General features: G+C 48.9%; 5 protein-coding genes across 5 annotated transcripts; 1 reads left to right on the plus strand and 4 right to left on the minus strand.

Annotated features, from left to right (window-relative positions):
• Positions 1-172: 172 nt before the first annotated feature.
• Positions 173-484, plus strand: LOC139782270 (uncharacterized). The gene has a single exon (XM_071721238.1). It carries the CDS (start codon positions 173-175, stop codon positions 482-484), a length of 312 nt encoding a protein of 103 aa, XP_071577339.1.
• Positions 485-6,238: 5,754 nt separating this feature from the next.
• Positions 6,239-7,072, minus strand: LOC139782271 (uncharacterized). The gene has a single exon (XM_071721240.1). It carries the CDS (start codon positions 7,070-7,072, stop codon positions 6,239-6,241), a length of 834 nt encoding a protein of 277 aa, XP_071577341.1.
• Positions 7,073-7,812: 740 nt separating this feature from the next.
• On the minus strand, positions 7,813-8,199 carry LOC139782272 (uncharacterized). The gene has a single exon (XM_071721241.1). The coding sequence runs from the start codon at positions 8,197-8,199 to the stop codon at positions 7,813-7,815; it is 387 nt and encodes a 128-aa protein (XP_071577342.1).
• Positions 8,200-8,259: 60 nt separating this feature from the next.
• On the minus strand, positions 8,260-8,769 carry LOC139782274 (uncharacterized). Its single transcript, XM_071721242.1, has one exon. It carries the CDS (start codon positions 8,767-8,769, stop codon positions 8,260-8,262), a length of 510 nt encoding a protein of 169 aa, XP_071577343.1.
• Positions 8,770-8,850: 81 nt separating this feature from the next.
• On the minus strand, positions 8,851-10,020 carry LOC139782275 (uncharacterized). Its single transcript, XM_071721243.1, has one exon. The coding sequence runs from the start codon at positions 10,018-10,020 to the stop codon at positions 8,851-8,853; it is 1,170 nt and encodes a 389-aa protein (XP_071577344.1).
• Between the last annotated feature and the right edge of the window lie 5,732 nt (positions 10,021-15,752).

Here is a 15,752-nt window from a genome sequence, read left to right on the forward strand (position 1 = left end):
TAAAAAAAATATATAAAAAACAATTTAAATTCCGTATATATTAGGAAACCAACATAATAAGTAAATAAATACGTAATTTATAATATTAGAAATACGTGAATAAGGAAAACAGCCACACTAGATACTGGATACATTCGGCGAGCACATCGCCCGCATTGCCCCAAAGGCAAGGATGGCGGCTAACAGTTTGGCCAGACTGTTGCCAAACATAGTAGGGGCAGGCGGGCATGTGCGCCGCCTATACGTGCAGACGGTCCATTCCGTTATGTTATACGGAGCTCCGGTGTGGGCGGACGAGGTGGCCAGGGACGGCCACCGTCTCAGAAGTCAGTTGACGGCTGTACAGCGCCTTATGGCGGGTAGAGCCGCCCGCACCTACCAGACCGTCTCGCACACGGCAGCAACGGTCTTCGCTGGGATCCCCCCGAATCATCTGATCGCCTTGACACACGCCGAAACGTACCGGCGTATCAGGCAGATCTAAGAGGAGGGAGCCGCGGAGATCATACCGCGGCAGAGGACCGCGCTGAGGCTGCAGGCCAAAGAGACCCTTCTCGCCGGCTGGGACGTCTATCTAGACGATCCCCAGCTGCGGTACGGAGAGAGGCTCCGAGAGGCCATACAGTCCTCAGAGAATGGACAATCAAAATTTGCTTATAGGAGCTATATTATCTTAGCCAATCAGAGGACTGCACTATGGGACGTTTCGCCTATTTTCTGGCCAAAAATGGCAAAAATCAAAGTCGAAGTTCGTAATGTTTAACGATTGGAAAAGTTTCTATAAACATTAGTGAGACACGGGGAAAAATTTAAGATCATTTGTTCCACGCAAAGTATTTCTTCTGTCGCATTTTGTGTTCGAAAGTGTGTAAAAATGTACCTTGAAATCACGAAAGATTATTGTTACTTTGATCTTTTTTTTCTCCTACAATGTTGAAGACGTACAAAACACTGCTTGAAATACTTTTTTAGCATAAGTTAATGCTTAAAAATAATAAGAATAAATTAAGCTTTGGCCATTCTGGAGGAGAAAACTTTAAACTTGAATTAGAAAAAAGTAATGATTTGATCAGTTTCTGATGTTTAAAAGACTAGAACTTCCGAATAACAAACAATAACAAGGCGATCTTTGGCTTGAATATTAGGTGGGACTCTACTCTTCCTAAAACCGTTTCGTAAATCACCGCCTAGAACCGCTTCCGGGAGATATAATTTTTTAAAGTAAAGACAATCGACTATTTTTTTCTAAACAATTTCGTGATTATGCTAAGCGATATCACAGAGGGACGTTAAATAAGGGTTTTTGAGGTTGCTGATTTTGAATATGACATTAAAAATTAGAAATACAAAATGGCGGATTTAATATGGCGCCCAAAAATATGAAAAACTGCTTCTTTGCATAAAAATGAAACCTAGAAGGTTTCTAAGGGGTTTTCAAGGTCGCTGATTTTGAATATGACTTTAAAAATTATAAATACAAAATGGCGGATCCAATATGGCGCCCAACAAAATTATAAAATTGTCGATCAAAACTTGAAATTGAAAATGACTGTTAAAACTTATTAATTAATAACGACTTATTCAATATTTTTGTCTTCCATTTCTATATCAAGATCGTCTAAATGAAATACTATATTTTCAAGCTCGAAGTTGCACTCGTCTTCGTCTTCAGTTTCGCTAGTAACATCTAAAATATCATCATCTTTTAAATTAATGTCAATGTCTGTATCATTAATAACTAATAAATCTATAACCTCTGGTGGAAAATGTTTACGCTTTCTTGTATTAATTCTTTTTTGTAAGTTAATACTTGAAATTACAATATTGGAACTTGCTAAGGCACGTTTAAACATATCTGTCAAATTATCAACTCTACTTGTTTTTCATCTATCTATCTATCTATGAAACGTAAGCGGTGTCCGAGGGGTTTTTGAGTTCGCTAAATTCTAATTTGAAATCAAAATAAATGTATATAGAAAGTATATAGAAGAAATGCAAAGTATATAGAAGAAATGCAATCGTTATGATGTAAATATGTGTATTTCGTGCCATGTGGGTATGTCATCCATTCTTAATCTTTAAGATCTCCGGTAAAGGGCTACAGCCTACTCGTGATGATTCCTAAATGGAGGGTAAGGAAGAGCCCCGGTGCTGTAAATAAACCCTTACCCGATGAAATTTAGGATGAACGAGCAGCACTGAGGAGAATGGATGAATATACACACAAAAAACAAGTAGAGTTGATAATTTGACAGATATGTTTAAACGTGCCTTAGCAAGTTCCGATATTGTAATTTCAAGTATTAGCTTACAAAAAAGAATTAATACAAGAAAGCGTAAACATTTTCCACCAAAGGTTATAGATTTATTAGTTATTAATGATACAGACATTGACATTAATTTAAAAGATGATGATATTTTAGATGTTACTAGCGAAACTGAAGACGAAGACGAGTGCAACTTCGAGCTTGAAAATATAGTATTTCATTTAGACGATCTTGATATAGAAATGGGAGACAAAAATATTGAATAAGTCGTTATTAATAAATAAGTTTAACAGTCATTTTCAATTTCAAGTTTTGACCGACAATTTTATAATTTTGTCGGGCGCCATATTGGATCCGCCATTTTGTATTTATAATTTTTACAGTCATATTCAAAATCAGCGACCTCGAAAACTCCTTAGAAACCCCCTAGGTTTCATTTTTATGCAAAACAAGCAATTTTTTATATTTTCCGGCGCCATATTGGATCCGCCATTTTATATTTAAAATTTTTAAAGTTATATTCAAAATCAGCGACCTCGAAAACCCCTTAGAAACCCCCTAGGTTTCATTTTTATGCAAAGAAGCAGTTTTTCATATTTTTGGGCGCCATATTAGATCCGCCATTTTGTATTTATAATTTTTAAAGTCATATTCAAAATCAGCGACCTCGAAAACCCCTTAGAAAGCCCCTAGGTTTTATTCTTATGCAAAACAAGCAATTTTTTATATTTTCCGGCGCCATATTAGATCCGCCATTTTATATTTATAATTTTTAAAGTTATATTCAAAATCAGCGACCTCGAAAACCCCTTAGAAACCCCCCAGGTTTCATTTTTATGCAAAACAAGCAATTTTTAATATTTTTGGCGCCATATTGGATCCGCCATTTTGTATTTCTAATTTTTAATGTCATATTTGAAATCAGCGACCCCAAAAACCCCAATATACAGACGTTCATCTCATAAAAACGAATCTTTGATATTTTGGCCAAAAAATAGGCGAAACGTCCCATAATGCGTTGTCACGTGACTTGTTGGCGGCGTTAACGCCTCTCTCTTTCTCTCTCTCTCGTAGTTCTAGTGTATTGATAATATACCGGCTACCGGTCATAGTTCGATGTCAAGAATCGATTATGTGAATCTTAACATCGAACAATCAATTAATCTAACCTGAACACATCGAATAATCAATCAATCGAAATAAAAGACATCGACCAAAAAATCGATTAATTGTATAAAAAACCATCGTACACCGATTAATCGTGGCAACATCGCCCATCTCTACTCTCCCCCCTTCAATTTCGGCTTCCGTGCGGGAGAGGACGCGTTTGATCGCGTCGATCGTGGATCTCCCGGCACGGAAGCCGAATTAATCGTCCGATAGACCTTTGTCCTCCCTCCGGGACAGGTGCTGGACGAGGCGTTTGGCAATTATTCTCTCGAATATTTTGCCCACCTCGTCCAGCAGGCACACAGGCCGGTAGACGGGGAATCCGCAGGCTTTCCCGCCTTCGGCAGAAGCACTAAGCTGGCTTCCTTCCATTTCCCGGGGAACCGGCCAGCGCAGGCATGCGGTAAATAGCTTGCGCATCCTGCCGGCCAGTCCCCCCGCGGCCAAGGTCCAGGCTCTACCCGAAATTCCGTCAGGGCCAGGAGCTTTTCCCCTCCTGACCCTGCGGAGAGCCCTCGCGAGTTCGTCCTCACTGACCCCCATTTCGTCGTCCCACTCCCAAGGCATTGTCTCCGGGAATGGGACTTCGCCTCCTCTGTCCTCCTCTGGCAGGGAAAAGTACCTGGCAGTGTATCAACTACCCTCCGTCGTCTTCCCCCTCGGCGCGTCGCCTATTGGTAAACAGAAGAGATAGCCGGGCTCCGGCGCTCTTCCGTCCACGCAAAGAGGGTATGGCAGAGGGCCCGCGCAGGAAGGCGCGGTGCCCTCAACGAGGAGGAGGCGGGGGACACCTGGCGTGCCGCCCGCCAGGACCTCTCCCGCGCCATATTCGCGGCCAAGGAAAAAGCTTGGAAAGAGCTGCTCACGAGTGTGGAGGAGGATCCGTGAGGGCGCTCCTATAAATTGGTCCAAGACAAATTAAGACCTTGGGCGCCTCCCCTTACGGAGACACTCGACCCCCAATTCGTCGGCAGGGTAGTTGATACACTGCCAGGTACTTTTCCCTGCCAGAGGAGGACAGAGGAGGCGAAGTCCCATTCCCGGAGACAATGCCTTGGAGTGGGACGACGAAATGGGGGTCAGTAAGGAGGAACTCGCGAGGGCTCTCCGCAGGGTCAGGAGGGGAAAAGCTCCTGGCCCTGACGGAATTTCGGGTAGAGCCTGGACCTTGGCCGCGGGGGGACTGGCCGGCAGGATGCGCAAGCTATTTACCGCATGCCTGCGCGCTGGCCGGTTTCCCGGGAAATGGAAGGAAGCCAGCTTAGTGCTCCTGCCGAAGGCGGGAAAGCCTGCGGATTCCCCGTCCGCCTACCGGCCTGTGTGCCTGCTGGACGAGGTGGGCAAAATATTCGAGAGAATAATTGCCAAACGCCTCGTCCAGCACCTGTCCCGGAGGGAGGACAAAGGTCTATCGGACGACCAATTCGGCTTCCGTGCCGGGAGATCCACGATCGACGCGATCAAACGCGTCCTCTCCCGCACGGAAGCCGAAATTGAAGGGGAGAGAGTAGAGATGGGCGATGTTGCCACGATTAATCGGTGTATGATGGTTTTTTATACAATTAATCGATTTTTTGGTCGATGTCTTTTATTTCGATTGATTGATTATTCGATGTGTTCAGGTTAGATTAATTGATTGTTCGATGTTAAAATTCACATAATCGATTCTTGACATCGAACTATGACCGGTAGCCGGTATATTATCAATACACTAGAACTACGAGAGAGAGAGGCGTTAACGCCGCCAACAAGTCACGTGACAACGTCCTCTCAGTCCTCTGATTGGCTAAGATAATATAGCTCCTATAAGCAAATTTTGATTGACTGGCGTAAATCTGAGTCGCATTCACGTGACCTAACCTGTTGACGCTTCTTTTTCTTAGAGGCTCTTTACAGTCTACGTCTCTACCTGCAAATATTGATATAGCTGTAAGCTGTAAGTACTGATATAGAGAAAGTAAAATATAACAAGTTTTGCAAAATTATAATTACGATATCTTTTTAATTCGATTGTGTATTTGTTCACGAGACCTCGATCGTCTCGCGAACGTGAGTGTATTGCTGGATCGAAGTGGGTTAGGCAAAAGAAACTTAAATTTCGGCTATGTCTTTTATTATCGTTGTCGACTATCGCTCAACTCAGACTGTCTCGACACTGTCCGCGAGTTCGTCGGTCGGGTCGGAAGGAGTCGAGAAAGGGAGAGTGCGAAGTGTTTATGTCGAACGTCCGCAGAGCGTCTTAAAGCCAAACAACCTTTCAACCAATAACTAATGTGAATCAGCTAAATGCTCATGTATGGGCAAAGTCAAGTAACAAAGGAGGACGTTCGAGAATGCTCTGCGGCGTTCAAAACCAGCGACGATCTCCCTGCCTCGCGCTATCAAGAATCGTGAACATTCCGCCCGTCTCGCGTCCCTTCAGGCGCGATTGAACGCTTCAGTCCTTACGTCGTACAATAATAACTTTTCACGTATCACATACTTGGACGTCGCACACGGTCGCAACCGGGGGAACGATTTTCTTGGTACGGCGCGAAACAGCTCGCTATATGGAAAGGTTTTTTTTTTATGCAACGTTACATTGTTTACAGATACGATATTTACATTAGCTATATATACATTTATTTACATGCTTCGGAGGGCTCGTCGAGCGGCTCAGCCGCGGCCGTCGGATTGTCGCGGGAATTCGGAGAGATAGATAGGCGGCAGATTTGAGAGATCGGTCGTTTTAAAGTCGTTTTCGCTGTGCGCACCGTAACGACTCGCACCTACCCGTCCGCGCCGGGATGTACTGCCTCGATTCACGCTAAGTCCCACTTCGACGGTGGAAGGCAGTTGTTGCGAACGAGAACGAGTTCGTTTACTTTAAACGGCGCTGTAGCTCTTTGCCATTTGTGTCGCTGCTGCAACGCGTGCAGGTAATCGGACGACCAGGACTTCCACATTTGCTCGTGCAGCTTTTGGACGAGCTGCCAGCGAGAAAGTCGGTTTTCTCTAATCTCGAGACAGGAAGTCTCGGGCACGGAACGGAGAGGGCGGCCGATTAAGAAATGTCCCGGAGTGAGCGCTGCGAAGTCCTGTGGGTCGTCCGATAGCGCAGCGATCGGTCGCGAATTGAGACATGCCTCTATTTGGCATATCAACGTACTGAGCTCTGCTTGTGAGAGCGTATGATTCTTCGCTACTCGACGAAAGTGATGCTTGAAGGCTTTTACGGCCGCCTCCCACAATCCTCCAAAGTGAGGGGCAGCCGGCGGATTAAAATGCCATTGTATGTTATCGTTCGCGAAATAGTCGTGAAGTTCGGCATCCCGCAATAAGGATCGTACGGCGTGACTCAGTTCGCGGTCGGCGCCGAGAAAATTCGTCCCGTTGTTACTATACATGTGAGAAGGGAGCCCCCGGCGACTTACAAAGCGTTTAAAGGCCGCGAGGAAGCCGGCGGTGGAGTAATCGTCAGCGTACTCCAAATGAACGGCTTTCGTGGCCATGCATACGAACACGGCAATATAATATTTTCGTACCCGTTGTCCGCGACCTGCGATGGGGGTGATCGAGATCGGGCCCGCGTAATCGACACCTGTGTGTGAAAACGGCGCGGATACGGTGACGCGTGCTTCCGGCAAGTTCCCCATCACCTGGGAAGGAGTAGTGGCTCGCTCACGAATACACGTCACGCAGCTTCGAATGTGAGCTTTGACGGCGGCTCTCGCGGAGACGAGCCAATATTGTTGGCGTAACGTACGCAGGGTTAATTGAGTGCAGCCGTGCAGCGTGCTTTTGTGGGAGCGATCGACGAAAAGAGCGCTGACGCGATGTCGAGGCAGAATTATGGGATGTCTTTCGTCGTAAGGCAAAGCGGAATTCGCGAGCCGCCCGCCAACACGAATTAGTGCGTGTTCGTCCAGAAACGGATTGAGAGCTCTCAGCGGACTCGATCGTTTAATCGGAGAGCCCGCGGATAGATTCCTGATCTTGTCCGGATAATGGATCAATTGTACGGTTCTCAGCCAATACCGCCGCGCCTCGCGTAGCTCGTCGGCGCTCAAAGACGATAAACTGATCGGTTCCCGGGCAAGACGCCGTTTTAAGTTCGCGCCGAAGCGACGAAGATACGCGGTGACGCGAATTAGCCGGGTCCAGCTTGAGTATCGAGACGGGAGAACCCATTCGTCTTCCGTGAAAGCGTGGCAAGCAGCGCTGGATTTTGATTCGATGGAAATCTCTTTTTCGTCTCCGCCGAGGTGCTCTCGGTAGGATCGTTCGGCCACGCGGTCGAAGGAAGTAGGAGCCAGGGTGGTCCGGACCACCATAATGAATGTTCTAATAGATCGTGAGCGGTCAGACCTCGCGACGCGCAATCCGCGGGATTGTGTTAAGACGGCACGTGGTTCCATCGAACGGAGGGCACGCGAGTCTGTATGTCCGCGACTCGATTCGCGACGTACGGGGTACACTGGGACGGATGCTCCCGGAGCCACGCGAGGACTACGGTAGCGTCCGTCCACCCGAAGGTCGGGACGCCCGGCAAGGTGAGTGTTTGTAGCGCCCATTCGAACAACCGAGCTAACAACACGACCGCATTCATCTCTAGGCGCGGTATACTGACCGTTTTCACCGGCGCGACCTTTGATTTCGCCGCGAGTAAAGTGATTTGAATTTCGCCGGTCGGTCGGATAACTCGCAGATATATCACCGCGGCGTACGCTCGACTCGACGCGTCGGCAAAACCGTGGAGTTCAGCGTCAACTCCTTCGGACATGGCGAGCCATCGGGGAACGCGTACTTGCTCCAGCCGCGTGAGACCGTCGCGATACGCGCTTCACCGCTGCAGCAAGTCGTCGGGGAGTTCCGCGTCCCATTCGAATCTTTTAATCCATAATTCCTGCATAAAGATCTTTGCGACTATAATTACCGGAGTCACCAAACCGAGCGGGTCGTACAGTCTCGCGATATGGGACAGAACGACTCGTTTCGTTCGCGCGGATGAGCCCGTCGCCGTGACCTTGTAGCGGAAGGTATCGCTGTGAGGCTGCCACGTAATTCCGAGGACCTTCAATTCATCACCCTCGTCGAACGGACGATCAAGCGCTTTCTCGTTCGCATCGGAAGAAATGTCGGAGAGTAGCTCCGCAGAATTGGCGGCCCACTTACGCAAGTAGAAACCGCCGCGCGCCATAAGACCGTTGAGTTGATCACGCATCGCACGCAAACGGCTCATACGATCCGCTCCGAAAAACGTTTCGTCGACATAACGTGACTCCTCTAGGATCGCTACCGCCTCCGGGAAGGAGATTCCTTCGTCCTCGCACAATTGATCGAGACAACGCATCGCCAGAAAGGGTGCACACGCGCCGCCGTACGTAACCGTAAGCAGTCGGTAGGATTGAATGGGAGCATGCTCGTGCGGTCTCTAGAGAATGAATTGGTAGTTGCAGTCCGACCGCTTCACCCGAATTTGCCGAAACATTTTCTCGACGTCCGCGCAATAAACGAACCAAAAACGGCGCCAGCGGGTTAAAACGTCCCGAAGTTTCCGCTGGAGTTTGGGACCGACGAATAAGTGGTCATTTAGTGTAGTTCCGTTGGAAGGTTTATGCGAGGCGTTAAAGACGACACGTATTTTCGTGGTGGAGCTGGACTCCCGCACAACCGGGTGATGCGGCAAATATACGCGCTGACTGGGCGCCTGTGACGCGTCGCGCACGAGCTCCATATGTCCGAGAGCCTCGTATTCTCGTAAGAATGCATGGTATTCTTTGGCGAGATCCGGTTTAGTGCGAAGTCGATTTTCGAGCTTCCGGTATAAGAGAGACGCGCTTTTGAAAGAATCGCCGATATCAATCGGGGGTCCGTCCTTGAACGGAAGCCAAACGACGTACCGACCTTCGGAGTCGCGCGAATGAGTCTCGCGAAAGTGACTCTCGTACCTTTCGTCTGCTTCCGAGAGAGAAGGGCGCGCACGAATTTCCTCGATTTCCCAGAATCGCTCAAGTAATCGGTTGGTATCGTCGGTCGCGATGCAGTTCAAGACAGGCACGGACTCATATGCACTCCGCGCGCCCGTCGGACCGGAGACGATCCAGCCGAAAATTGTACGTTGCGCGGTCGGAGTTCCGAGCGGTCCCTGTCGGAGATCGTTCCGGAGAATCGAGCCATAGAGATCCGCGCCGATTAACAGGTGGATCGGGGAAGGGTCGGACGGGTCCGGATCGGCTAAATCTAACTCTCGCAAAAGTGACCACGAGTCCAACGGACGCGTACGCGATCCGGTATATGACGTTAATTTATCGAATACGTAACCGGTCAGCGGAAGCCTTGGCCCTTGTCCGTGGCACGGCTCGAGAGTCAGAGACACGTACGATTTCGCGTATCCGCTGCACTTATCGCCAAAACCATTAATTTTTATGTTCGCTCGGTGACGCTTTGTACGAAGGATTTGACACAGTGATTCGGAGAGAAAGCTATAATTGGAGCCTTGATCCAACAGCGCGCGCAAATGAGTAACGCGATTTTCCGCGGTGCGGACGCACACTCGTGCCGTCGCGAGTAGCACCGTCGGGGAACCGCTGAGGCTCGGCATCGTGTTCAGGACCGAGGCGGAGCCCGTCCACGGAAAACCCAATTTGCAATGAAAGATGATGCATAGATTACTGGGTAAATGTTAATGGTTATGCACCGTAAGATAGCGTGGTGATCACTGTCGTCTTTTATGCGCATGCATTATACTTTTCGATACCTCAAGCGCATCTTCATTTCTTAAATGTGCACCACTTTTTCTGGTGCAAGCTCACTAGCGTAGTAGCGTTGTAGGTTATGTTGTAGGTTATGGTATCGAGAACTCTAGCACTGTGCACCACAAAATCTGGTGCAGACGTAACAAAAACCTATTCGTGTGTTCCGAAATAACGCAACCCAGTAAGCACTATACAGTTGAACGCATATGTATACAAATAAATAGTGCTGATCGACATATACATTGTGCTCGAATGATATATTACAGCTACCTCAATTTCTAGCATCAAGTTTGATAGTGAGTTCGGTTTTCCGTGTCGAGACGCTCGACGGCGCGGCGGGACAGCGGATTTCGCGGAATCGGCCGGGGCCGGCGCCCGGTGAAGCAGCGTGCTATGCGATCGCTGACATTTCTCGCAACGAGATTGGCTTTTACAGCGCGGCGTTACATGACCGGGCCGCAAACAAAGGAAACAGAATCGGTTACGTTTGACGAATTAAGCTCTTTGATCGATCGAAAGCCTTTCAAATAATTCGCACTTTGAGAGTGAGTGATCCCCAGCGCAGTGAGGGCATTGACTTTCCGACGGATTCGAAGCACTCGCGTTGTGTACGGATGCGCGGGCCTTTCCAGACCGATTTCCGGAGCCCTTTCCCGTGTTTGAGGCGCTCGAGCCTGTAGTCTCGGCGTTTCCCGATACCTCGGTTAAGCCTCGAATCCGTTGGGTCATAAACTCGTAGAGTTCTCGAAAGGAGGGACACTCCGAGTCCGCGCCTAATTTCAAGTTCCACTCGCGACGCGTTAGCTTGCTAAACTTTCGCACAATCGTGTATATAAGTAAATCTTCCGTCGCGTGGATCGGTCTTTTCAACGCCTCCAGAGTAGCGATGGAGGAGGACACGACATCGCGCAGGCGTTTAAGTTCTGTCGCCGTTTCGCTTTTCATCACCGGGAATTCGGCAAACGCGGCGATATGCGCTTCCACAAGATTTCGCGGACTGTCAAACTCGTTCGTGAGCAGTCCCCACGCCGCCTCGAAATTCGCACCGGACAGAGAAACGCGGTTCAATATCAACGCCGCATCGCCCGTGACGCTCGACTTTAAATAATACAGCTTCTGTGCGTCGGAGAGTGACGCTTTCGTGCCAACTAAAGATTCGAATAAATTGCGAAATTTCTCCCACTCGACTAACTCGCCGGAGAAGGTCGGCAGATTTATACGCACGAGCGGTAAGTCCGGATCGGTTCTATTAAAATCGTTATCGTTATCGACATTAATTAGAGCGCGTTTACCGGTTGCCTGAAGGGATTCCAAGGCCGCATCGAGATGATCGGAGACGTCCTCGTACACTTCTTGGGCCTCACCGTAGTAGTCCTCTTGAAAGTAGGGAAGTTTTAGTCGGTCGGCCTCAGGGGTGAGGCGGGACAGCTGGTGGTGGCCTTCTCGAAGTTGCTTCCACAGCGCTTGTAAGTCGTTGCGTCGACTGCTGATCATCGTTGGATTGATTCTCGCCTTGCCGGCCTTCTTGAAGTTCGTCAGAATGCGTTTCATGTCGTCGATAAGCAAGTCCTGAGTGGCGACGAGCTCATCCACGTTTGACGGCATGGTGCTTGAGTCGCCTTCTTAACTCGCAGGACCGTTGGAGAATTTCTCGCAAATCGCTTGGCCGAGTATTGTGCGCGTGTGGCACTGCGCCTGTTGGGCGAAGTATTATCGAGGCGCCCTGACGGGGCGAAACTTGTGAAGGCCCTGACGGGGCGAAACTTGTGAAGGCTCTGACGAGGCGAAAGTTCCAGAGCTGCCCTGACGGGGATAGAGAACCTGGTGACGCCCTGACGAGGCGAGAGGTTGTGACCGGACGGCACAAGGTAAGCCCGATCCACGCGGTTATTTTCCTATCTAACGGTCGCCACTCGGTTTGACCTCTGACTACCGAGAAGGTAAATTCGCACCAACGCCCTGTTTCTCGCCAAACGCTAATGTCGCTCCTTAGTTTCAGATTGATGTTCTCGCTGGATCACCGTTGCTGTATCCCGTCTCCAGATCCTCGCCTATTCGCATACTGGATAAAGGTACGTCTCGATAACTTATATTAATTATGTGCTAATATTCTTCTTCTGTTGCAGGCCCTGCCCAGGATGGATCGTCGTTGCTGCTGATCGTCTCCGGATCCTCGCTTTACATCGCATACCGGATCGCCGCTGGACAACGAGGGATCATCGCCAAGGAACAAGGTAAGTAGAAGGTAAGTGTCACTAATTATATAATTAATCTTGAGACTTTGTTTAAGAATTCACTATTCTTTAATTTCAGATTGTTATCTCAGCTTTACAGATCGTTTCACAATTAATAAAGGTGCTTCACAATGGAGTCGCCACACTTCGGTGTGAGTCGCGCTTTATTTGCAATAATTTACCGCAAACGCCGATTTTATTGATCCCAGTGGATTAAATATCACTAATGACGATGTTCGTGCAATATCTCGTAGTCGCGAGACCCAATGTCCACGATGGTAGTATACTCGATACGCACTAAGTCGTCACCGTTCTATTTCACTATCACGGATTGTTATTTCGCTAATAAATTATCTCTCACTATTGTCGAGTGAGTGTTTAACGCGCGATCACGCGGGAGTTCCCGATTGTAATGTATCACTGATGACTGTCGTCGTGTTATACTTTAGCGATATCCGCTGCTACGCGAGACACGTCCATACGCTACCGCGATACTCGAGAGACTGCCACGAGTCCCCTATCTCGCGCTGGCTTCCCACCATGCCGAACGGGCTCCCTACCATGCCGGGCTATCCCTACTCCCGGGTTGTTTTCGTCGTTCGACTTTCTCTTTTCGTTTTTGCGTGTTTTCGACCGCGCTCCCACAACGCCGCGCGTGATTATCACGTCTGTCCCCCGTGCCCCCCTTTCGGACGCTCCCGGGTGGAAATTTCCACGCGCAGTACCATGTAGAGGTGCCCCTCCCTCGGTACCACTGCACCAGGTTTTCACCTTTTTTGTTTACACGGCGCCGTTGACGCCGACCCGTGCGCACCGCCTCGGAGACGTCCCCGATGATGATTCCGGGTCGATTCCCCGTAGAGGATGTCCAGGTCAACTTTTGGGTGTCGGCCGTTGCCGCCGACCTGTGCGCACCACTTTTGAGGTGGCTCTGATGAAGGTTCCGGGTTGATTCCCCGTAGAGGAAATCCAGGTCAACTTTTGGGTGTCGGCCGTTGACGCCGACCTGTGCGCACCTCCTCGAAGATGCTCCCGAACAGATTTCCGGGTCGACTTCCTGGAGAAGTCGCCCGGGTGCGTTTTTGGGCGTCGGCCGTTGACGCCGACCTACGCGCACCTCTTCTGAGATGCCCCGGAACAGGTTTCCGGCCCGACTTCCTAGAGAAATCGTCCGGGCGTCCTTTTGGTGGTCGGGTGTTGACGCCGACCCTATAGGCGGGTGTCCCAGGTCCTCGAGAGACCATCCCGAGACTCCGTTCCTGGGGAAGAAGTCCCCTTTTAGAGCCGATGCTCCGCCGACGACGCCGACCCTGTAGGCGCGTGTCCTAGGTCCGGCTGATACTCCTCCGAACCTCTTTTCCTGGAGATTGTCGTGGTCCACCCATTCGTTGCGCGATTTGTCGCGCTGACCATCGCGCGTTGCAACAAAGTGTTCTATCTTAATGGACCGGTAAACGAAACGAAAATAACTCAAACGGTCAGCGACTGATAACTTCTAACCTATTTGTCTTAAGCCATTTCGGCTAACCGCGCTCGGTAAACTTATTGCCATATGGGCACGCAGGACTTAAATGCTATCTTATCCTAGTCTCGGATTCTTATTGGCGAGAATGTCAAATAATAGGGTTAAATCAAAAAATAATCCGGAGAGAACAAAATGAAACTAAAATTAGGGAATCCTCTCCAAGGTGACTCGTCCACTCCGCCGTGGCTCGTGGTTCGCCATGCACCTCCTCGCCTTACTCTGTCTCCTCGTCACCGCTCGACGGACTTAGAAAGTCGTCGGATGGTTGGTTGACCTCCCCCACAGGCGTCGGTACCCATACTATGGGCGGTTGTATGGGGATTTCAAGACTCCCGGTGGGCAATTCGTCCTCGTCGGTCGCGGCCGAGCCGGATGACGATATCGCAGGCACGTCCCGCGGTCGCTTATCTCCGCGCCGCGGAGGCGCGTCCGCGTCGCTCGCGGTGCTTGGTGGCTCTACCATGCGCTCGATTACCACGCGCGGTGACCCTTGCTGGCGTACGATCGCCCTCGGGGAGAGCGGTCGCAAGGTTTGGTTTGGAGTTTTTGCGGTCCGAGAGCAGTCGTCTTGCGCAGCCGGGTGCACTGGTGAGGATGCCGCTCCTGGTGGTGCGTCAGCCGGCGGGATTCGTTTTCAATCCGCCGCGGTCGAAACGTGCGATCGCAGCCGTTAGCGACTGATCGACTTCTCGAGTGACTCGCGCACCTTTCGAGCGGACTATCATCAGCAATCTCACAGATCTTGCCCGCACTCGCGATCCGGCTCGAAGGACCATTAATGTTCACGAGACCTCGATCGTCTCGCGAACGTGAGTGTATTGCTGGATCGGAGTGGGTTAGGCAAAAGAAACTTAAATTTCGGCTATGTCTTTTATTATCGTTGTCGACTATCGCTCAACTCAGACTGTCTCGACACTGTCCGCGAGTTCGTCGGTCGGGTCGGAAGGAGTCGAGAAAGGGAGAGTGCGAAGTGTTTATGTCGAACGTCCGCAGAGCGTCTTAAAGCCAAACAACCTTTCAGCCAATAACTAATGTGAATCAGCTAAATGCTCATGTATGGGCAAAGTCAAGTAACAAAGGAGGACGTTCGAGAATGCTCTGCGGCGTTCGAAACCAGCGACGATCTCCCTGCCTCGCGCTACCAAGAATCGTGAACAGTATTAGTGTTATAAATCATGAATACAAAGAAAGCTAGAGCAAAGAGCGATGTGTGGAACTATTTTATAAAAGTGAACTCAACCTCTGCTCGATGTATTATTTGTACGAAAGTATTACAACATAAAGGTAATACAACAAATATGCACAACCACTACAACAATGTACACAAAATGCACGCAGAATCAAATGCGTCAATGAGGCCAACGCTGCCTAAACGATCGAACATTTCAACGGAAAATTCTGAGAGTGAGAATACTGAGAACACAATGAAGGAGGATGAATTGAATAAAGAAACACCTGCTAATATCTCTTACCTTACATTGAAAATGCCAGGACGGCGCACGCCATTGATGGATAATTCACCAGACAGCAATATTGATGATCCAATAATATGTGAAACAGATACTGACATGGAGTGTCAAAGTAAACTTTCTTCGACTTTACAGTCTTCACACTCACGCTGGGGTTCAAAATTTAAAGATAGGCGCCAGGTAAAAAAAATTACTAAATACTAACATAGATCACATGGCTTTATCTTTGGAATTTTATTACAAAGCGATTGAAAAAATCTAATTTGAAGCAATTACTTACAATTAGAGAACTTCGGAACAATATTGAAGAGGCACTTTTTCTTTCCATAGCATTACTGTGATTTAGAACA

Source organism: Temnothorax nylanderi, unplaced genomic scaffold (genome assembly GCF_030848795.1).
Source record: "Temnothorax nylanderi isolate EJ_2023f unplaced genomic scaffold, tnyl_v1.0 TNYL_tig0400_pilon, whole genome shotgun sequence".
NCBI classification, from domain to species: Eukaryota; Metazoa; Arthropoda; class Insecta; order Hymenoptera; family Formicidae; genus Temnothorax; species Temnothorax nylanderi.

What these genes read in the sequence shown, in the direction of transcription:
- LOC139782270 (XM_071721238.1), top strand. Translation starts at nt 173, where the DNA reads ATGGCGGCTAACAGTTTGGCCAGACTGTTGCCAAACATAGTAGGGGCA.
- LOC139782271 (XM_071721240.1), bottom strand. Translation starts at nt 7,072, where the DNA reads ATGGGGAACTTGCCGGAAGCACGCGTCACCGTATCCGCGCCGTTTTCA.
- LOC139782272 (XM_071721241.1), bottom strand. Translation starts at nt 8,199, where the DNA reads ATGTCCGAAGGAGTTGACGCTGAACTCCACGGTTTTGCCGACGCGTCG.
- LOC139782274 (XM_071721242.1), bottom strand. Translation starts at nt 8,769, where the DNA reads ATGCGTTGTCTCGATCAATTGTGCGAGGACGAAGGAATCTCCTTCCCG.
- LOC139782275 (XM_071721243.1), bottom strand. Translation starts at nt 10,020, where the DNA reads ATGCCGAGCCTCAGCGGTTCCCCGACGGTGCTACTCGCGACGGCACGA.